Source organism: Malaclemys terrapin, chromosome 7 (genome assembly GCF_027887155.1).
Source record: "Malaclemys terrapin pileata isolate rMalTer1 chromosome 7, rMalTer1.hap1, whole genome shotgun sequence".
Lineage (NCBI taxonomy): Eukaryota > Metazoa > Chordata > Testudines > Emydidae > Malaclemys > Malaclemys terrapin.
Window position 1 is genome coordinate 9,173,625 of NC_071511.1, and position 24,003 is coordinate 9,197,627.

A 24,003-nucleotide genomic window follows, 5' to 3' on the forward strand; every position below is an offset into this window, starting at 1 on the left:
TTTAAGGAAATGGGCCCTGATTTTACTCTCATTTAACTTGCTGGAAAGACTCCCATTGACTGCAGTAGTAGTTGAATCAGACACAATGAGTTGTATTTCTGAACTCTGGGAGTCTGCTCACATACATAAAGGTGTGTGCCAAAGTGCTTTCTGGCCCTAAAAGATTACATGTTCCTTATTGTAGAATGACCTTTTGTCACCTCTGTTTTACTGACGTATTCTGTTTCACTTAGCGTATAGGTGGAGAAGAATATAAAATTCCTAACGAATTAAGATAAGATTAATGAAATGTAATCTTATTTCTAATATCAAACATTTTTAAAGAGCTGCTGTGCAATTTGTAGCAGCGCAGCTGCTATCATTAGTTTTGTATGTCTCTGTTGCTAGTACTTGCTAATGCTTCCCATGTAATTCTTTTCAAGGCCATTATCTCACCATAGACTTTGGCCCATAAAAAATGCTTTGGCATGTGAACTGTATTTTTCTGGTTGCTGCTGATGTTGCAATATCCATTTACATAGAGCTGCTGCTGCTGCCGTTTTACCTAGAGCTTTTTGCTCTTTTCTTTGTTTTGGGGGAAATTTTGCTTTCAGTATTACAGCCTTTCCAGACTTTGCATTCAATCCAGTTGTAGGAAATACTTTTCAGTTTTGTGTTTTTTTTTTTTTTTGTTTTGTTTTTTTTTTAACCATCCACACATGTATGGTTTTGATTAAACATTCGGTATGCAAAATAAGGAACTAGAACATAGTTCCTGTAAGCAATTGGTTTACTTTATTTTATATTTTAAAAGCTTACGATCCATACGATTTGCTATCGTTATTGCTCTAAGTGTAGTATTCTCATTTAAATACCTTTTTAAAAGGTGAAGGTTATTTTTTTCATATGAAAATGATTTTAATAGAAGAATCAAAATGTCTTTACAAAGCTCTGATTCCAATAGGCAGGATTTTACAGTACAGTTTGAGAGGGGAAAAAATGCAGGTTCCGGTTTTACACTGTAGATGCTTGTTCATTAAGTAACTTTTAAGCCCTGACCTAAGGGTGCTGGAGACTAAATCTCTAAATGTCTGCCAATTGGGTATTGCACTGGCAACGAAGGCTTCCCCTTTCCGCTCTACCAGTGTGTCAAAATGTGCTTGGAGGAGCTTAAAGGTGAGAGGAGAGAAGAGCTCAGTGTCTGTGACTGCTCGGGATAGAAGGGTGCTGATCTTCTCAATTGTTGTAGTGATGTGATAGGCTGGAAGGTCTCTTCCGCTGACCCGCCCTGTTAACAGGTGTTGGTGGCTTCATCCATTGTTCCAACATTCTGCTGTGTCTTTTGCAAGTGTGCCCTGTTAACTCCACCCGTGATAACGAAAGAAATGTGGGTTTGCTTCATGGCTACGGAGGAAGGATGACCTTGTAGTTAAGGCCCAGGTCTGACACTTGGGAGTTGGGTTAAATTCTTGTCTCTACCACACATTCCATCTGACCTGAGCCAAGTCACTTGGAGGACATTTTCAAAAGCACAAATAATAGGTAGGTGCCCAACTCTCCTATGACAGTCAGTGGGAATTGGGCATCTACTGCCCTTTGTGACTCTGCAAATGTCTCCTAAATCTGCCTTGGTTCACTATCTGTAAAGTGGAGATCATGCCCCCTTTCGCACACACCTATGTCTAGTCTATGTAGACAGTCAGCTGTTTGGAGCAGGGACACTCTTTCTTGCTACATGTGTGCATAGTGTCCACCACCGTGAGAACCCAGTCTTGGAGCCTCTAAAGCACTATAAGACAGATAATAAATGTACATGTCTCTGGATTGCCACGAGATCATGCAGTTTGATGACCAGTAAAAATACCAGAAAACAGTCTTCCAGAGCCATAGATACAAATGTGCAAAAGAAGGTTGATTAGTAGCAAGACTTTTTTTTTTTTTTAAGGTAGACTTTTGAAGTGGCTCTGCTATCTCATGGCAACTCCCAGAGAAAGCAGCTTTCCTCCAGCCCAACCAAAATCTGTTGTATGTTTGTTATACATGCAATTTCACAGACATGAAGAAATACAAAATCGCCAAGATTTTACAATGACTAGGTTTTTGATTTCTCCAGTTCTGGTTGTTCAGTGTGGGTTGCTTTAAAGGTCTGTGACTCTTTGGGATGGCCAGGAAGAGAAGGCACTCAGCACTTTCTGAAAATCAAGGGCCCTTTTTAAGATGTCAAGATGGACAACAAAAACGAAGGCACTAAGCTTTTGAGGGTTACCCCTTGCCCCTTATCCCTGTCCACATCCCCCTCTGCTCCCGGAGCAGGGGCCAGGAGAGGGGCCGCAGCTCTGGGTAAGGCAGGGAGACATGGGATAAGGGGACTGAGGTTGGGGCTGCAGCTCGGGGTGGGTCTGGGGCCAGGAATGGAGCCATGGCCGAGGCTGGGGATGGAGCTGCGAGACTGGGACGTGTCTGGGAGCAGGACTGGAGCAGATCTGGGGGCCGGAAAGGGTCATGTTCCCTCCCTGCCCCCCATGGGGGCTGACCTGGCCCCCTGTCGTGCCCCCCCCCCGCTGTATTTTCCTCCACGTCCTCCTAGGGGGGCACATCCCGCAGTTTGGGGACCGCTGCACTAAAGTCTCTGGGGACTCTAGAAAATCTTGACCTTATTTTCCTATATTCGTATACAGTTGTTACTAACTGCAGAGATAATCCCTGCTTGGAAAATCAGTGTCCACGTGGTCATATAGGACCCTCTGGCTTGATGGAGGAGCAGAGGATGAAAAACATATGGCAGTAGTAATTGAGGTGGAATGCAAGACTATTTTGACAAGGGTTTGGTGATGACATAATGAAAAGGGTTAACTTCTTTCTTTATTTTCCAAGGAAGAAGCAAGACTTGGAGACTGGAGGTGTGGAGAGAAAGATGCATAGAAACTAATCCAAGGTCGCAAATTACAGTGACAGACAGGGTAGTGTTGATGCCAGCTACAGGGGAGCATTTTTAGAGCATTAAATCCAGTGTCTTACTGCCAGAAATATTATTGTATATGGAAATATTCGGGCATTGAACAGACCTAGAAAATGTTTTTTGGTTATTCCTAGGAGAGATTACAGAAAATATAAGAAGTTTAAAGGTGCATTTAAAAACATAATTATCTCATTGTCTAATGCTGCTCCATAGACTCTCCTTGCAGTGAGAAGACCCCCCAGGTCACTTAATGGAACTTGGGAAGCTTGGTGCAATGGATAATCTTTGTGATTTGTTTCATTCTGTGTTTATTATTTTGCAAATTGTGTAATGTTTAACACTTCCAGATGTTTGATTTTGAACTAATACATGCACAGACAGAACACCCTAAAGACTAACAGATCCACCATCATCAGATATTGTTATTAGAGCAAATAAATATTAGTATGGTTAAAAGTGAGTGATAAACATTGTACACGGACTCATCATATGATGTATCCTTACTAAGCTGTCATCAATATATATCTACCTTTACCGCACTTAACTGTGTTATCTGATGTTGGACATATGCATGCATTGGTGAGAAAATGTGATGCTTCCTTATGTTCCTATTGAGCTGACCTTACATGATTGAAATTTTGCTTCAGTATCAGTTTTCCAGTAAAATTAAGTTGCTCAGTGTGAATAAGATTATCTGACCAATTGAACCTCTCATGCCTCAGTAGTAATCAGGAATAGATCACAGCTTCAGAATGCATGTGTTAAGATTTGCCACTTTTTTTTTTTTTTTTTTAAACTTGATCTGCAGATATCCCCGGAGGAATGTCGGTGAGGGATCCCCAGTTATGCGGTTTGGTTGGATTGTGCAGAGAAGTCACATGGTATTGCTTCTGTTCCCTGATTGGAACAGGATGGAAGCATTAAATACTTGTGACAGAACTTAAAATTTGGCTTCTGCAAAATATTCACCAAGGTGACTGACATTTGCTTTCCAGTAAAACTGAGTAACATGAGAGTTTGTGGAAAGGAAATAAAAGGAAGGAATTATTTAGTAAGTAAATATTTTAAAATGTGTGTGAACATTAGCCTCTTACCTTGAAATATTTTTCTAACTCTGTTTTTCTGTCCATTCATGTTCTGGCATGTCCAATGTCAACCATAAATCACTTTAATCGTTTGAAACTCCCATTAAGTATACTCTTAAAAATGCCAAATAGAGTCCATGTTTTAGTTCTTTGTATGGAAAATAGTGTCAGTGCTCTTGTGTGGTTTAGTTCCAGATTTAATTTTTCTGGTCTTCTGACTTTATTACTCACAGTCTGAGTTTGCAGCTGCATAATATTGAACGGACATGGAGACTCTTGACCGAGGCAGATTTTAATACTCTAGAAAGACCAAAAAGGTCCCACTGATAATGAGAGTGGGGAGGAGGTGAAATCTAAAAACCTTAATCTGGGTGGTTTATATGAACTGAACCAGATACAGCAATAGAATTGTGGACATCTTTAGGCATGGAAAACACAGGAAGATAAAAGCAACATGTGTGCATTGCCCCCATGTGCACTGGCTAGATTTTGTGTGTGTGCGCCTAAATGAGAGCTGAGTGCTCTTGAAAATCTTACCCCAAATAGTTGTCAACAAGAAATGTTCTCTCTGAAACGCTGTTGCCAATGAATACAGTGACTGTTCTCGTCTAGATTTCTCCCCCGCCCCAAACCCACATACTCAGTTCTGCATATTGTTCCCAATATAAACTCCAGGAATCTTAGGTGTACTCTTGACACAGTAAGTCAAAGAAAAGGCAGAAGCAGCCAAAACCCAATAATTATTTATGAAGCAATAACTAATGGATTTACAGAAATCTAGGCACTCAAGTTATTTATAAAATGGGAAAGAACAAGGGGTCACATTGGAGGTATTTTCTTCTTTGCTGTTTCAGTTCAATGCTTTTGAACTTTGGTTCACTCAGCTGGACTAATACACAGAAGTACACGGGGCAATAAGAAAGTTGGCACAGAAAGAGAGTTCCAAGAAATTGCAATACAGTAGATGTTGACATTTATTTTCCAGACAATGTAGTGTACCAAATTCTATATAAAATGTATTTCCTTAGAATATTTCCATATTAATATTTCTACAAGTAAATCTACATTTATTGTGCAGGAGCTTAGAGCAAAAGGCTATTCAAGTGTTTCTCAGTTTTGCTCACTTTCCAACAGGGGTGGAGTTTCACTGTACAATAACTCCTCACTTAACGTTGTAGTTATGTTCCTGAAAAATGCAACTTTAAGTGAAATGCTGTTAAACGAATCCAGTTTTCCCATAAGATTTAATGTAAATGCGGGGGGTTAGGTTCCAAGGAAACTTTTGGAGGGCAGACAAAAGGCATCATGTACTGTACTGTACTGCGGTTGGGAGTGTCCCTGGCTTACCCCACACAGGCACAGCCTGCTGCAGGCAAGGATACTAGGAAGTACCTTTGCGGCGGCAGCCAGGGCCGGTGCAGGGAAGTTTCGCACCCTAGTCGAAACTTCCACCTTGCGCCCCCATCCCCCCCAGCCCTGCGGCAGCTCCCTGCCTCCGTCCTGAGGCGCCCCCCCCGTGGCAGCTCCCCCTCCCCGGGGAGCCATGCGGCAGCTCCCCACCCCAGCTCACCTCTGCTCTGCCTCCTTCCCGAGCACGCTGCCCCCGCTCTAATTCTCCTCCCCTCCCAGGCTTGTGGCCCCAAACAGCTAATTGGCACCGCAAGCCTGGGAGGTGGGAGAAGTGGAGCGGCCGCTGCGCTGGGAGAGGGAGTCTGAGCCGCACAGGTCAGCGTGCCGCCGGCAGCCCAGGAACACTGGAAAAAAAAAATTGGGGGCACCGCTTTTTGGCACCCCCAAATCTTGATGTCCTAGGCAACCGCCTAGTTTGCCTTAATGGTAGCACCGGCCCTGGCGGCAGCTTCCCTGGAGAAGAACAGGCGCCAACTTTGCCAGGGGATGCTCCAGGCCCGCCTCTTCCTGTTCCTGCTCCACTCCAGGCCCGCCTCTTCCCACCCCCACTCCGCCTCCTCTCCGGAGCACACTGCGTCCCCGCTCCTCCCCCCCGCCCTCCGGCCCCAAGTCCTAAGCGCTGCCGAACAGCTTTTGGTGGTGGGGGAAGTGCTGGGAGAGAGGGGGAGGAGGCGGAGAAGAGGAATTTGTGCAATGCTCTCTTGTAAAGTCGCTGCTCTTCCACAGAATCTTACAAGCAGTGGGCAGAGCAGGCAGCCAAACGACATTATAAGGGAGCATGGCACAACTTTATAAATTAAATTTATTAAATTAATGGAGATATCCCATCTCCTAGAACTGGAAGGGACCTTGAAAGGTCATCGAGTCCAGCCCCCTGCCTTCACTAGCAGGACCAAGTACTGATTTTGCCCCAGATCCCCAAGTGGCCCCCTCAAGAATTGAACTCACAACCCTGGGTTTAGCAGGCCAATGCTCAAACCACTGAGCTATCTCTCCCCCCAAAAGAGCATGTTCCCTAATTGAGCAGCGACATAACGTCCTCCCGCTTAATGTTGTTTCAAAGTTAAGTGAGGAGTTACTGTATTGATAGTTAATAGTTTCAAATGATTGTACCACTACAGATTTGCTATGTTAAAATGTTGTGTTTTCTGAGGGCCTAATCCAAAGCTCATTCACGTCAATGGAAATCCTTTAAAATTTCAGATAACTTTTCCTGTACCTGAGTGAGCGAATATGGACCGAGTACATCATTAAATTGGAATGGGATTTGTTTACACACTGAATTTTCATGTGCAGCTTTGGGGTAGCATTTTGCCTGTGGTATCAGTTGGTGACTTCAGATGACTTTGAGCCCTCAAAGGATAACAACCTGTCTATCTGACTTAGGGTACATCTGCATTCCAGCTGGACTATGAATTGGGCTCGTGTAGCTGCACCCATGCTAGCTGTCTTAAAAATACAGAGCGAGGATGCCACAGTGCAATCTTCAGTTCAGGCTGCACAAGCGAGAATGCATTCGCAGGGGTCCGATGGGATTGTGCAGTTTGCATGGACGTGCCGTGCAGTGTGCTCCCGTCTATTTTTCGCAAGCAAGCTAGATTGCAGCTAGCACAGGTGTGTCTACACAACCCACGTATCATAACCCGCGCTGCAACGTGAATGTACCCTTAAAGTTTTGAGTAGGTTGCTAGAAAGATCTCATTAACAAAGAAATTAACCCTTGGTGAATAATCAGCCTCAGTATAGTAACTTCTTGAGGCATCATCCAGATTTCATGAGTCAACGTTTTCAAGTGTTGCCAGCACTCAAACTGTTCTTAAATGTTTAATTTGTGAAATGAATCGGGTTGCTCCTTTAGGCAGTCTTCTCCTCTGCTGTGCTTATTTCGCCTTATCTCCACACCCACTCACGGGCAGAGTATCCTGTTGCACACTGAAAAATCCTAGTGGGAGAGTGCCAACTTGCCAGAAGTTAGGTTGGCTTTGTTCTGTCACCTTCCCATTAAAATTATGAGACTCTAGTTTGCATAGAGTGAACTGTTTGGTTTGAACATAACACATTCTCTCCCTCCCACCCCCCCAAAACATGACTAAGGGAAGATTGATGAGATATTGTGTTAGCAATCTCGGTCAAATTCTTCATTCTTCACTTGAGCAAAATTCCCACTGACTTCAACCATAGCTTTTGGCCATAAATTATTTGGCTCTAGGTATGTAAATCAGCAGAGTCAAAAGAATCTCAAGTGACAAACTGAGGCATCATCAATCCATTAATGATGATTCTTTTTAATTGACTAGACAAGAGCAAAGGTAGCAGTGTTTGAAGGAAACCAAGGTATTAGCACTATTGAAAAATGAGACCCAGGAAATTACTAAGCAATTTAACTCATTATTGGATGAAAGATTAGAAAAAAATGTAAAAGAATTAAGATTTCTAATGTACTTAAAGGAATAGGAGAGAGATGCAAACACAAATTAATAAAACACAAGCTAACTGTAGAGTTCTCCAACATGCATTCAAACTGTGATGGCTTGTACGTGCAGCTAAATGAGTAGCCTTCAGTAGTGGTCTGGAGATCTTAGAGCACTCAGTAACTTTAAATGGGATCTGATTGATGCTATGAAGCCTACAGAACAGTGTTTCAAAAAAGACCCATCCCAGTTGAAATCCTGGCCCTAGCCATGTCTATTGGCGTTTACCCAACCGACTGTCCTCATTGGGGGAGGATTTTACCTCTCACCAGCAGCATAGTCGAGGGCAAAGTTGGGTACACTGTGTTTACTCACTTCTCATTTGGGGAATACAGAGTTTAGGTTAAGAGTTTACCCACTCTTTTTTCTTTTAACCACTACACCAATGTCCCTCACCTCTTTTACCCTTGAAATCTAATTCCTTGTGCAAAGGAATCTGAGAATAGCTAAATGAAGTTTGACAGGCTAAGTGAAATAAGTGAAACAAGACTCCATCTAGTGTATGAGAGTATGCAGTTAGACTTTGTTTTTAGTTCTTTTAGCAAAGTACGGAAAAATTCAAAACCGGCAGGGCCGCCTCTGTTTATCAAACAAGATTAACTCTGGGCATCTAGTATGAAGCATCAGCAAGTATGTGCACAAGCATATATTAACAGAGTGGCTTTGGCTTATGGTGCTTGCTCAGTAAGCATGAATTGTATACCATAGCACGTTTCATGTTCATTTTACATCAGTTCCACCTGTAAATAGTTCATAATAGCTTCGTTAATAAAACAAGCAAGTTCTGGTATGAGAGTTGGCACCAGGATACCGAAGATACTAACTATGGGAACAAATAGAAGGCAGAATGAAGAGTAACACTGTCTTAACAGTAGGCGGAGTTGAGACCAAAAAAGGTAGACATATAGGCCCTTTTCTGAAGGCAGGGTGGGGGTGTATGTAATCTACACTAGAGTAAAATGTGGTGGAATGGGATTTCCTAGTTTTTCTTGCGTCAATGTAATGGTGTGTGTTGTTTTTTTATTTTGCTATGCTAGGGGATGCTTGGTATTCAGGAGGAGTGTATACAAGGGGGGGGAAAGAGGTGGATGGTACACATACCAGCATGAGAGAGAGACCGCAATCTGTCACTGTAAATGCTTTCTCGAGCAGCCAGGCGCATCCATTAGAAACACCTCCTTGAGTCGTTCTAGTCAATAACACCAGCCAACAATAACTGTGGTGGTGTTAGAGAAGCAGCTTCTCTATAAAGATGAACAATTTTTCTGATGTTTTAGGCGTGGATAGGCTGTTGCGCTTCAGGCATACATGAATTCTTGTGCCAACTCACGTTTCTTTTTTCTTGAACAAATATTCATAAATTGCAAAGCCAAAAGGGACCACCGCTATGATGACCTATTCTGGCCTCCTGCATTTTTGTAGACAATTCAAGGAAATGTAATCTAATTAGGTTTAAATTCTTTGTCCCACCCACAGTATCCAATCACAGTCATGTAATACAGGATACTGTTATGCAAACATGACTTTTCAGAAGCTCAGTGCCAAAGAGCAACTTGTGGTATTCGGTGACTGACATTCTTCAGGGTACAATTTGTGCTGTTGAACAGCTGTCCTCTCAATTCTTCAACCTGGGGTACCTTTTACGCTGCTTTGCTGTGACAGCAACCACTCCTGGTCTGCTCACAGACAACCTCCAGCATGTAAATTATTGCAAGCTATACAGTGTGAGTGCTATGGCCAGCCATTCATGAATTACACCACAGAGCAGAACCAGCAAATTTCCAGTCCCAGACTTTCTCCAAGAAACATACAGACTGTACTGCCCAGCCTTCTCCTGGACAACACAAGCGCATGCAAAGTCTGTCATTTTATTAATAGAAAATGATATGCGCAAATCCTGTTCTCTCAAATGGAGTTTCCCAAACACTTCAATCCAAGCACACTGTTTAGATAAAACAAGTTTAATTACAGAAAGATATATATATATAATTTTTTTTTTAAAAGCGATTCCAAGTAATGAGGCATAAAAGTCAGAACTGGTTACAAAGGAATAAAAAGTAAAATGCAACTAATGCCTAACTTAACAAGCGAAGTGAATTCAAAGCAAAAGTCCCACATGCTTCAGAAGTCTTACTGGCTGAACTTCTTTCAGACAGGATCCCTCCCTCAGTCCAAAGGTGTTTCTTTGCTCGTCAGATGTTGAGAACAGGAGGAATAACTTGGGGCATCTGTTCCCCATTCTTTATACTTTTTTCCTCTTCTTTGAGAGTCATCTCCAACTGAGGTTCAGGAGACAAAGTCTGTGGAGACTTTTCCAAGATGTAAATTGCTTGTTCGTACCCTTTTTCCTGCCAAAGAACGGCCACTGAACCAGGTGATGGTCCAAGATTTCATTGACACCTGGCTGTGGCATCAGTTTGCCTTTTGTCTCTGGTTTGTGGCTGGCTGCTTTTCTAAACTTGGAACATGTCTCAGTAATGTCATACATTAGAATTTTATAACTTTACATACAGCATTGCCACACACATTTAACCAGGACAATAATGATCAGCAAATTGTGAGTTTTCAGATGATATCTCAAAGCATAGTTTATACAAAATCATAGTCTTGAAAAAAGGATAGACATAAGGCTAGTGACTATTTGCAGCATTAGTCCCATATTTATGTTCAGTGAGAGAAGATGAGGGATCCCAATTCTATCCCTTCCTGCTCTTCTTTGTAAAGATATAGGGATGAGTGAAGATGAGATCAGGGTCTTGGATACCACAGTGATGGGCACAGATGACGTTTATCTTTCCTCTCAGAGGGAGAGGAGGTGATGGAGAAGCCATGAGGCCTTTCTGATCTCTTCATGGTAAAACTGGTGCCTATGTTTGCACAGAAATGGAGGTGTTCCAAACCCCAGTTTGAGAGCCCCTGCAGTTGTGTGACTGCTTCTACAGGTAATGTGCCATGGTCCTTAGTGCTAAATAAACAAGATCTAAATGTTTTAACCTAGTTAATCCTGAACTCTCACATCAAGGTTTTGTGATGAAGTCCTTGCAGGATTTATAGGTTATAAACTAAATCCCTGCCTTTGCCTTGTCACAGTAACTAAGGCAGATGTGAACTTCAGAGTCCAGTAAAATGTTTTCTGGCTCTCATTTCTGTTTACATGATTCAGGAGTTGGCAACCTTTCCTCAGCAAATATACCCCTAACTCTGAATAGAAATAGCCATTCAAGGATGATACTGTCAGCAACCAGAGAGGATTAAAAGTGTCTAGCAATAGGCTTGTAAATACATTTTGTCAATTTGTCTGCTTTTAAAAAATGTCAGTAGGTGCATGCACTTTGAAGAAGGTTAAGGAGACTCCGTATCTGCTTCACTCTGTGTAGGCCTGAGCAAGATGTTAAGAAAAGACTGAAATCTGAGGTCTTTACATTTTGCTAAAGTTCCATGAAACTAAATCAATACTATGACAAAACTGTTAAACTCAGTATTTTTTTGCTTGAAAGCAAGCCTGTTTTTGAGCTGAAATAGGAATATTTTTAAAATGTATTTTTTGTAATGATCAGTTTTTGCTCTTCACTGTGTTCTAAAGATCATGCGTTCTAATATGTAAACTCGGATTTCACACATGCTCTGAAACGGATCCATTTGTTTTGTTCTGCAGGAGTCCCAGAATGAAACCAGGAAATTATTTACATACAACCTTATTTCTGCTATATCGATGAGTGAGTGTTCATTGTATTGACTCAAGGGTATCCATTCTTAAACATTTATCTTCGTGGTGTTTACCGGAAACATAATGCAGAAACCTTGCTTTCATACATTTATTTAAAATGTGATATTTCATTTAATTAATTGAGCCACATCTGGCTTAAAATATAATTTAGAACATAAGAATGGCCACACTGGGTCAGACCAAAGATCCACCTAGCCCAGTATCCTGTCTTCCGACAGTGGCCAATGCCAGGTGCTTCAGAGGGAATGAACAGAATAGGTAATCAAGTGATCCATCCCCTGTTGCCCATTCCCAGCTTCTGGCAAGTAGAGGCTAGGGACACCATCCTTGTCCAACCTGGCTAATAGTCATTGATGCATCTATCCTCCAGAATTTGAACCCCATGGTACTGGTAGTCTTGGCCTTCACAACATCCTCTGGCAAAGAGTTCCACATCCTCTGGCAATTTTTTTTTTATTAGATGTAGAAGTCTGCAGAGTTAATATCTTTTTTTTTTCCTTATGTGCATGTGAATAGACAAATTCCGACTAGAAGCAAAGAGCAGAATTTTAAATTAGGATAATTAAATATCATCTAGGGTTGTGGTGGGTTCTCCGTTACTTGTAGCCTTTAAATCAAGACAGGATGGCTTTCTAAAAGATATATGCCATAGTTCAAACAAACTATGGGCTTGTTGCAGAAATTATTGGGTGTGGGTTTTTTTTGAGTTGTATTTATGCAAGAAGTCATCTCATCATCAGGGTAGATAATCATAATGGTCCCTTTTGGCCTCGAGGGATATGATTTATATGTTAGCATGGTGTTAGGCAACATGGCTACTTGTATACTTTACATGTATTTCTCTAAATGCACAGAGTCTTCCGCTAACACAAGGGATCCTATCAAACTTCCACTGAAGTATATGAGAGCCTCTCCACTGATTTCAATGGTTAAAGCTAATTCCCAAGATCTTCTTGTTTTTGCTTGCTGTCTGCCAATGCCCTTTGCTCTAGGGCAGTTTCCTCCTTTTTCACTTCCTTATTGCCTTAGTATAAAAAGAATCAGAATTTCCAATTTCAGACACCTTACCTTTATTGATTAACAGTTGTCTTCCTTTCATTGCTCTTTTTTCCTGTAAAGCACCATGTAAGTTTATGGTATGGTCTAAATAAATAATAGGCATTAAAATTACACCAAAAATATATTTCCGGCCCTATTCCTGCCCGCAAGACCCCTTAGCTAACTTTTGGGGTTTTACAATCAATTTTCTGTATTCTTTTTTAAAAATGTGTTTTCTCTTTCCTGTTGCTGTGTGAAAGACACACACCAATGGGATACAAATTGACTGTAGGAGAAACAGTAAAGCTGATTAAACAAATTGCTGCAAAATACTTAAAGCAAGTAAAAAGCGTCATGAAGGTTTTCCATCAATGTCCTCTAGTTTATAGCAATCTAACCTGCAGGAACAATGATAAGTTAAAGGGAAAAAGTTGCAAACTCAAGTTACGTTTAAGTTGATAGTGCCCCTTTTACTGACACCTGGAGACGAGTAGACACTCCAGAGTCCTTGGCCTGATTGTGTGTTACCACTGGGGTCTCTTTTTCCTTTTCTGGTGACATAAAGTAATGGCTAAAGGAAGCCGATCTCCCCAAGGAATATCCCCAAAGAAGGAGCACTCCCCAGCTGGCATAGAGCTGGCCGAACAACATACTCAACGCTCTCATGGTCCCCTTACAACCTTGACCTGTTGTACAAGGGGAAAGAGGGGTGTGCGGCCAGCTAGCATTTCATGGCTGCCCACAGGTGCAAGCAGACTATTGGCAGTCCAAGATAAGTTAGAGTAGTGTGCAGCTGCTGTAATCTCCACCGAGCACTGAAGTATGCCCACGACGGCATCATGGCAAACCACGTTTGCGGCACATTCCCCTCCCCCCCGACTTTTTGCAATGGGCATAGGAATGGAAGGACTCAGATATAGGGCTTCAGAATTAGCTGAATGGCCAACCCCAAGCCTGCAGAAGCAATGAGTCAGGCCCCCAAAATCATGAGCGGCTTAAAAATATTTTAACAAATAATTTGAGGTTAGTTTTGTTTGCTTTCTGATTTTAGTTTTTAATCTTGTTGTTAAGCTTTTCTTGGCATCCAAGAGGGCTAGAAACTTCTTGTTCTTCCCTCCTCACCCCCCTTTTTTCTTGGTGACCTGCTTGCATAATTGCTTGCCTCCAGGAAGTGGGACTTTAAGATACAGACCGAATATCATGGCTAGAGTTGGCAATGCTGAGTTTGTATGTTGTATAATAAGGATCACTTTGATCTTAGAATTGTCTCTGCAACATGCAGGAGTTTGTTTTCTCCATGTATGTAACATGCACTACTATTAATAAGGTGCACACATTGATGGGAGCACAGAATTTGCACTGTGATTTTTCATTATTGTGGTTGTTTGTGATTCTTTAATCAAGACTTACGTAAGTATTTCCTTTTCTCACTTTTAAAAGTCCTGTTTACACACTCGACATCCTGGTTCGGTTGTGTTGAACAAAGAGATGAGATTTAGGGAACCTTTGAATACTTTAGAAATTATTATCAAACATAGTTGTAACAAGTTAAGTCAGTAAACACAGAATCTAGGATGAACAGAGGAATTTAGTTCCTGAATTACTACAGCACTGTAAACTTTTTTTCCCCTTGAAGAGGTTCTGATAAATGACAAATAAGTGCAGAAACTGAGAACGCTCAACTTGAGTTATTCCTGTTTTTGTTCAGTGGGGCTGCTCACAAGAGTGAGTTTACAGGTCCCAAGAGTCAAGCGATAATTAACATAACTCATTATTCTTTTAACTAAATGACATGAGGTTAGATTTTTAGGGCCAACCAGTTGTAAAGCTGTAGTGTAGTGAAATTAACAAACGTTTTGTCTACCCCATTGGCGACAGCATTATCTTCCTATTTGTTTACCTAGATAAAGAAGGTAAATTTTACATTACAAAACTCCTAAACTGTAGAGATTATCAGGGCAGTGTTATCTGCTGGCTGCTCCATTTTACCACCTTTGTCTTTTATTGTAGCGTGTAGTCTGTTTATTGCAAACATGTTTTTTATCAGTAAGTACTGATAACAGGAAAGTAGTGTCTGAATTGCTTGGAAAAGTCTTTAACAAGGTGACTAATAAGACTTTCAAGTGAAAGGCAAATCTTTAAAGCTAGCTCATAGCAGATACCTGTGAAAGAAAAGCTTAAGTTTGGTCTCATGGTGCATGGCTTTGAAAATTTATTGGAGAATATTAACTAAAGTCCGCTACATTTTAAAATTATTTTTTGACACCTTGCAATTGCTGGAAAGCTGGAAGTCAACCTTACCTAACAGTTTTTCTCTCTTTTGCTTGGTGATTCTGCCTCTGTGTCTTTCAAACACAGCTGAAAATAGGTTCTGTAACAGTGCTAATGGAGTCAACTAATGACATCCGTATAGCTTTGACTATAGTGTTTGTTACAGCTATATTCTTATCACCAGGAGGACCTGGTTTCCTTTTCTTAAACTTAGAAGGTGAAAATGGTTTACACTTTAAAGAAAATATATATTTAAAGGCCCTGTCTTCCCACACATCGGCTGCATTTGCCTAAGGAGCAGTAAATTTCAAGCTTTCACACACAATGTTTCAATAAGTTGTTCTACCGGATAACCGAGTTTGTCCCATGGTGGAAGCAAGAAGGGGTTCATCTCCCAGAAGCCAGCAGAAATAGACGTCACTTACTGTTGCAGTCCCTCCTGGGCCCATCTGCTTCTTCAGGCCCCTCTGGTCTCCCGAGGAGTTCAGTTCCTGTGAAAGTCCTGGTTGCTAGGGGATCCTTTGCTAGCCAGTGCTCTCTGACCTCAGAGTAAGTGAGCATTAGTGCTTGTGTGACCAGGCCATAAATTTGTGAAGGGGATAGCTGCTTTCAGTAGCATCTCTTATCTCTCACCCCTCCGCCCCCCAATATCTGGCTAAAGTTTCATTAAGTCAGTGGGCCTATGAGCAGTATAGTTACTTGTGTATAGGTCTTTGCGGGATTGGGCCCTAATGCTACAAACCATGCTTTATTTCTTCAAATCATGGCACAGCATGTATATCTACTGTTCTGGGATGCTCGGATCAAATACTTCATGTGCAGTAGCTTAACATGTTGTTGGTAAGAGATAAGTATATCACACCTTGTGGAACCCTGACTCTGAATTTCTTCCCATTCGCTTTTAAATGAGGCTTTTCATTTTACTGTGACAAGCAGCACTTTCCCCCCAGGTAGGTGCTGGATTAAACAGGTCTGTTGATGCAGACAGACGCTAGGGCACCATTCTGGCACAGAACTCTGCTTGGATTGGAGTTGCCAGGGTCTTATCTGGAGCCACCCCTAGTGACATATCCACTGCCAGAACTTAGTTTGACTTTCACTCTTCTCCAAGGGCTTGCAGAACACCTTAAAGAGGTGGAGAGGGGGGGAAGATGGAAGCTCTTAGAGTTCAGATGTTCATGCCATGCTCCTTTGAAAGTTTCTATCTGTAAGTGAGACTTTATTTCAGAAACAGCACTCTGAACAAATTGTCTGATTGATTGTGATGGAGGTTTTGTTCTGAGAGTTAAAAATACTGTGCTTGTTAACTTGTCCTCGGCACCTCGCTTGAAGCTACAACAGCTGTGTCTGACTGGCTAAGACAGAGATAGCAACTTTCGGTAGGGGGAACCTAGAAATGCTTGAATTTGTTTTTAATGACTTTTGAAATTGTTAAACAAAACCTGGTGGTTGGGCTAAAGCAGGGTTCGATATAGGATATAAATGTTTTGTGCGGGTTGGGATAACATGATTAGTTGTGTTTCTGATTTATTATACTGACACTCATTTCTTAATGCATCAACACAGGGATATACATGTATGGCAAATTTTCCTTTCCTGAAAATCTTGGTTTTATCTCTAAGCTTTTTTTTTTTTTTTACTGACATCTCCTGGTTAAATTGAAGTATACAAGATATATTAATATTAAATGATTGTATAGTGATTATTTTTAACCAATATATTTGAAAGTGTCCCTTATGTATTTTGAACTTATAATTATCCTCTGAGCTTTTAACATACAAACTGTAAAATCCTTTATTACTGTGACCTTTGCAACTTCTAGATATTGCCTCTTTACATTTACCCTGCTTAGAGATATGGTGATAAAGCTTTCTAAACAATACTGAAAGCTGTGTCCCCAAGTGAATAGGCATTCAAGCAAATCAACTTACGGCATTTTATTAAGTCAAGACTCATGCAAAAGCCACCACCAGAGCTTAATAATTATTTACTGAATGCGCTCAGGTCATGAGAGAGGTTTTCATTAAGATGGAAAAGCATTATGTTCAGCAGCTTGTGAAGGTGTGTTTTAAAGACTGGTAGAAAAAAATGGAAAAATACTAAATAGTACATAACTTTTAATAGAATTTTTAATTTAAAAAAATCCGTACTTAACTGTAGGTTAAAGACAATTGCATCCTGTAAAGTCCATCTGTTGTTGCAACAATTAATTGCTTTATTTGTGAGACTCTTTTTTTTTGTCTCTTTTTATAAAAACTCATTTTGATTCACCTGCAGATTCCACCCCTCCCCTCCCCCCTGGAACTGGCTTTTTGAAAGATTCTTTAGTCCTGCACCTGCTGACAAACACCCAGGTGCATCCACTGTAGAACACACCAGTTTTGCTGCATACTGTACTGAGAGTACGTCCAACTGTTTGATGGACTTTAAATGGTGTAGTTGGAGGAGAGCAGCTCAGAGCATGTGTAGCTTGGGATGAACACAGAAACCATTGGGGGGGGAGGACAAGGGGGTAGGGAGGAGGAGGTGTTCCTGTCAACAGCGAAGCAAGGGCAATAGCAGGCAGCCTATCTCCATGAACGTGTCACTTTCAAATGTGGAAAATTTCAGTTTCCTGCATCAAAGCAGCAGGAAATGTATGGTGTGTGTGGACCTATATAAACCATTATAACCATTTTATCAGTTTTACTGCCCTGTCCTTGGCAGGAAAGGACGTAGCAGCGTGCCAAGACTCTTTTTTTTTTTCCACATTGGTATTTAAGCCATGGCAGCCAATAGAATTGTGGAGTGAAGTGTCACTATAACCCACAATCAATTATTAAGTTTTAGGAATGAAGTACAAAGTGCTACGGGGAAACCTATAGTAATTTGTTGTGTACAAAATCACTCTCCTAACTCAATCTTTTCTCCCTTATTATAACTTTTATAATGTGCTTCCTTATCTTTTTTCCATGGGGTAGCCTTCAGTACGGTGACTAGCAAAATCCACTGGCATTTAAGACGCAATCAGAAGTTTCACTGTTATCAATAGAGTAGGGAATGTAGTGGGGGTTGAGGGGGTGAAGGGGCGTTGATTTGAGTGGAGGTTAAGTAGTGCAGTGTCGGTCTGAAATCTTAATTCTGGATTTTTTTCCTCTGTGTAAAGAGACTGAAACCTGAATCAATACAAATTAATTTGTGGTGCTGAAGTTTTTAATTAATCAAAAACAGAAATATCAGAGCCACATGACTGGGAAAGGTTTTATCAGTTCTCTTCTGATAACACCTCTGGCTCAAACAAAATAAAACAAAAATTTCCAGATTAAAATGAATGTTTTAAATTGAGATCCAAGGTAGAAATAACATTGTGAATATCCGACTAGGAACACAGGTCACTCTCTCTATATAAATCAGTGTGGACTGGCTAACTGCAAGACCTTGAACGCAAATTTTTCTAACTGCATTCTCTCTTACCTCTGGGCCTCATAAGGACACGCAGCTCAGTAGATTTCTTGGAATGTTTAATCTTCATGCTTGACCATCTCTGTTGCTTCTGTTGGCTTGATTTTTTTTGTACACTAAAAGTTTTGGCTAGGATGATCTCTTGACTAAACCTTTAATGCTGGACTGCTTGAAGTCACCACAGGAAAATAGGGTGGCAAGTGGCCTCACTTTTTGCTTGTGCTCTCACTCCACTTAAATAGTTGAGCTTTAGTAAGATTTTCTCAGATCCTTGGGGTTCTTGAAAGCCCTATCATCATTGTTCAGGCTTATAAAGGAGTAATAACTTCCTGGTAAGCAAGTTTTATCGGATCTTTATCCCCAAATGGCTTAATGGTAAGTCTAGTATCCTATGCTTATTTTCTGAGCTGTTGCCTTCCGCAGTCGGCTTCTCCCTTGGTAGAGTAATGTGGCAGGGATCACGTTTTAGCATTTTATCCAGAAGAGTGTGGAGTAACATTTCAGGATGGAAATATACTCATCTGTTCATTTTGTGGCCTTGTCATTGCCTCTTCTCTACGTAGATCTCTTAAGGTTCATATTTCTTTGTTTCTATCAATCAGTTGTTTGTTTGAAGTACTGTGGACCTCTGGAAGCTCAAGAGCTAGCCCCAAATTAGCCAGCAAGTCTGGAGCTTTTTACAGAACAGAGTATTGTGCAGAATAATGATTTTATCCTCTGCATTCCAAACACATCCATTTCTTGGACATTATACCAAGAATAGGTTGTTTTCCAATTCCTTGGCTTAGAACATCTTAAGCCATATTGATTCGAACTTTAAATAGGAAGGGATATTGTAAATTTCATCCTTGCAGGGGCTAGGGGGAGCCCTTCCAAACTTATCCACTCTAGCTCTTTTGACACAAAACTCTCTGCTTGCTTGGCATTGAGTTCAATTACAAACTCAAAACTCTATACCTGATTGCCTAGTGGTTCAAGGAAACTAGTGGACCTGTTTTGAGCTCTGAACCGGCCTAGATTGATATTGTGTGGGTGGGTTCCACCCAAATCACCTAGCATTTCAACCTGGAAAAGGGGAAAAAACTTGGTGTTGTGTGGGGCTAGGGCAAATCCAGAGCTAAATATAAGTATTCGTGTGTGAAACAAGTATGAGGGGAAAATTACAGCGTTCCTGTGAATTTAAACCACTGAGTTGCATACAACTCTGCTTCAGACAATTCATAGGCTCAGCAAAACAAATGAAAAAAGGAACAGTGAAGAAAGAGTTTGGGCTTGTCACTTTTCTCGCTAGTCAAAAATTGTGGGACAAACTGGAAAACAAAAGCGTGTTACCTTAATTTATCATTTTTACCACATTCACTAGATAAAAATAAAGATTGTCTAGAAACTTTAGTTGATTACTCCCATTTTCCACAAGTTATCCAGAGGTGATGGCTGCAGCTTGGATCTCCTATACTGTCAAAATTGTTGAATGGCTGTTACATCAGTGAAGGACGTCCTTGTGTTTCTTGACTGTGTCTTTGGGAATTATATTGAATGTTTGAATTACCATGTAGATGCTTTGGTTTATCGGTTGTGTGCCACTCTAGGCAAAAGACATAGGAGGTTTTATTTTCCATAAACATGGAATACTAACTGAAAATGAGGACCTTATTTTTCGAGAACTTAGATTGAGTTATTTATTTGTTTGTATTTCTGTAGCGCCGAGGAGCCCTAGTTGTGGACCAGGACCCCATTGTGCTAGGTGCTGTACAAATGGAAAACAATAAGAATGTCGATCCATATTTCTTTTAAACATAATTACTGTGCGTCTTCAGAAAAAGCTTTAGATGGAAGAGACATGGTTGAGTAAAACTTGGCCCATAATTTAGTTTTGTAACAATAGTTTTTTTTGTAAAATCTAAGGTCTACAGGAATATTTTCATAACTCCTTATTAGAAATTTCTTTGGAACTGTTTTAAACAAAAGAATCCAACCTAAATTAGTCTTTGCCACCAAGACCGTTCAAAATGCTGTTGGCACTTAAGAAGCTGCAAGCCAAATTGACTGACTAGAAACTGTCTAGTCTATTTTTTGTTTGTTTTGAGCTGAGACACATATAAAGACCGAAACTAACTGCATAAATAGTGAAAGGTAAATTAGGTTCTGAAAATGTTTGGTTTTAATAATCTGATGTTAGTAACATGGTAAAGGAATTTGGGTGTTTTGACAAATGTAATTTAAAAAAAAATGGCCAGTGTCCTTTTTTTGATATAATAATGACCATCTACATTATGGGTAACATGTATAGTCATTCAAATCTTCCAGCCATCCATACAGACAGAACACACAGTTTGGACTGTATTCATTAAAAAACTGTAATCAGTAATTTCTCTGGGGCTCAAAGTAGCAAATAAAAAGTCAGGCATTTTATGGTTCATCAAAGTAGCTTGTGGTGCTCATAAATGTATTTGTTGTACAAACCTAACTACTTGTGTTCCATATTGAAGTATGCGTGTTAGAATATTGATAACCAATTTAATGATTTGTCCGTTTAAAAGATGAGTTTGTTGGTCAGTTTCAGTCCTCCTGACATCACCTCCTGCATTTGGAGGAAGATCCTCAATCTCATCGTTTATCAAAATAGCATTTACTGTGTCACAGAGCTTTCCTACTGCAGAGTTAAACAATTCATTAGTTACACAAGAGTGTACAAGGGGTTAGTCCTCATGCTGTTGGATGGGCAGCATAAGGCCACTAAATGCATTAGGCACCTCCCTGATGTTCTGTCCTGAGCCAAATCTGGTATACTACCGGGAAGGATGTCCGTGAGGGGACCAGTGTCCGATGACATCCACCCATCATGTCTTAGGTCGTGTGTGTGTGTGTGTGTGTATGTGTGTGTGTGGAGGGGGCGGGGTAGGGGGTGTTGGGGTCCGGGTTGTTGTCCATCCTGCTTTTACTCAGTCAGAGTCAAAGATGATTCTCTCAAGAAGCTGGTGGGCATTCAGAGCAGATGACCGTACCACCTATTGTAATAATTAAATTGTGAGCTCACCTGTTTAAAAAAAAAAAAAAACTGAGGTTCCAAACCTTGTGTGGTTAACAATCCTATTACAAAACAAACAAACAAACAAAATCCGGGGAGTCCTTGTGGCACCTTAGAGACTAACAAACTTGTTTGGGCATAAGCTAGTCTCTAAGGCCTGGGCTACACTAGCGGGGCCGGGGGGGTTTCGAACTAAGATACAGAACTTCAGCTACGCTATTCGTGCAGCTGACGTCGAAGTATCTTAGTTCAAATTACCTGGCCGTCCTCATGGTGGCGAGTCGACTGCCTCGGCTCTCCAATTGACTCCGCTTACTCCTGCTGCTGAGGTGGAGTACAGGCGTCAATTCGCGGATTCATTTTATGGCGTCCAGACGAGACGTGATAAATCGATCCCCGATACATCGAACACTACCCGCCGATCCGGCAGGTAGTATAGATGTACCCTAAGGTGCAACAAGGACTCTTCGTTTTTTGGTTAAAACAGACTAACATGGCTACCACTGGAACCAATCCCATTACACACACTCTTCACAAGAATAAGGGTGTTTCCCCAGTGTCTTGGCTAGTTTCCACGTGGACTGCCATGTTCTGCACTAGCAGAAGCCAGTAGCTGACCTTCTGGGGTAGACCCAGTCGGGGTGGCAGGGCGGGAGATGATCACAATTGGAAGTGGCAGTTGTGGCTCATTGTGGTGAAGTGTCTATCAAGAAGAGAAGGTTGTAATATTCCTGGTCACTGGCAGTGGCCATTCCTGCCACCTGGGATTTCCAAAGAGGCCCTAGATTGTGAATTTCCTTGAGGGCGGATGCTGACCCTTTGCCAGGGAACGTACAACCTTTGAATTCAGTCTAAATTGAGTTTCACTCAATCCAGTCTCATCCAGGCCTTTAGTTTGGGCAGCTGGGTCTGATGGAAGAAGACCTAGGACTGGACAGTCCATCCCACAGAGGGCATGGCAGCCCAAACGATCTTGTAACCACCACGGGTGGCCTCATGCATCATGTTGTACAAATAAAAGCGACTGAAACTAACTCACTAATAGCGAGCACTCAGGGAAGGGTTGCAGGAAGATCCAATGCGTCTATTAAAAATCCTCTTTCTCTTCGCTAGCCACCCCATTTGCCACTTGCCTGACAGCCTTCGGCTCACGTAGGGGAACTCCGTGTTGGGGAAGGAGCAGCAGCACTTTAGGAAAGGTCCAACTTTGCCTCTTTGTGCTGATTAAGAAAAGGGGGCAAATGAGAATGTCAACTGTCACTTTTTTAATAGCACCTCTTCCCCTTCTCCCTTGCACATGATAAGCTAGAGGGGCCAAGGCCACCCCTGTGCCATAAAGACAAGGGGCAGCTGTGCTTAGTGTCCGGACAGATGGAGCAGCTCTGTGTAGCCCCCACCAGCGGCATCTATCGCTGACCCCTCCTCCTTGCAGAAGGAAGAGCAACCGACTCCATGATGTAGTCTTTTCCTCCACATCACCTGTATGATAGCAGAAAATCAATGAAGTTCTCCTTGACCCCTGGAGCCCTGAAGGGCGAGGAGCTAATTGTAATGCAAGTACTTCGTTGGCTCTTTTGCAGGACAGAGGCTGCTGCCAGAGCTTCTAGTCTGAAGACTCTAGGTTTGACCAGTTTTAGTACCTTTTATGTGAGTACATAGCTGTCAGTAGAACAAATGTGAGGAGGGTAAGTTTGTGCACCCCCACCCCGAAAGTGTAACTTGTTTTACTAAAGCAAGTAGTAGATCCAATATGGAATATTTTTCTCATATAAGTTTCATTTGGGCCAAGTTACTCAACTGGAAAAGGGAGTCAGAGCAGAAAGTTTCTCAACTTCAGAGCTTCCGTTCCAGTGTGAGCGCTATGGTGTGTGCTCACTAACAGAATCCTGTCCGGTTTAGGAGTAACCACTAAACTATATTGGCTACCTCCATTATGTAACCAGTTTGTGCATGAATAAAAACTGAGCTACACATCTCCTTAGCTCACTAAATTCTTTTGCTGCTAAATAATTTGTTTCTGGCTTCTTCTGAGTATTAAGGATGAACAGAACATTCTGTAATCTCAGGAGCTTGTTCTTCCCCTCTCATCTGGCCCCCCAAATCTGATGTTTTGGATGTGAAAAAGATCAGGCTCCATTTGTTTTTCCTTTATGGCATTTGTGTTAGGAGTATACTGTCAGATCTTCTATTTTCTAGTCAGTCACACACAAAACAATGTCTTTTTAGCAGCCCAGAACGTCGAAGAGACTTATAAGATCAACAGACTTGAAATCAGAGATCGGATGAGTTTGTTGCCAGGTTATCTAAGTCATTTCTGAGGAAGGACTGAACTTTTTTTGTTGCTTTTTTAAAAGAACACAAAATCATAGGATCATAAATCATAGGATTCGAAGGGACCTTGAGAGGTCATCTAGTCCAGTCTTCTGCACTTGTGGCAGGGAAATGTTGAAGAGTTCTACAATGAATTGCCATTAAAGACAGTGGGCCTGCTCTTGCACCCATTGGCATAAATGACAAAACAGAGTCAGTTTCTCCCCTCGTGGCATGCTGCCATAGCTGAGAGCAGCAGAGGTCCTTGAGCTGCAGCCTCATTG

At 41.5% G+C, this 24,003-nt stretch overlaps 1 protein-coding gene across 8 annotated transcripts in view; it reads left to right on the top strand.

Annotated features, from left to right (window-relative positions):
• Positions 1-24,003, top strand: part of MITF (melanocyte inducing transcription factor) — a 165,704-nt gene that overhangs the window by 65,004 nt on the left and 76,697 nt on the right. For 2 of the 8 annotated variants that reach the window (XM_054035276.1, XM_054035278.1), the window contains exon 1: positions 16,039-16,147. The exons of the other annotated variants lie outside the window; for them this stretch is intronic. In XM_054035276.1, coding sequence (XP_053891251.1) covers positions 16,092-16,147 — 56 coding nt within the window. In that variant the 5' untranslated portion in view covers positions 16,039-16,091. Of the gene's footprint in view, positions 1-16,038; positions 16,148-24,003 lie in introns of those variants that run through there. 8 annotated transcript variants of the gene reach the window in all.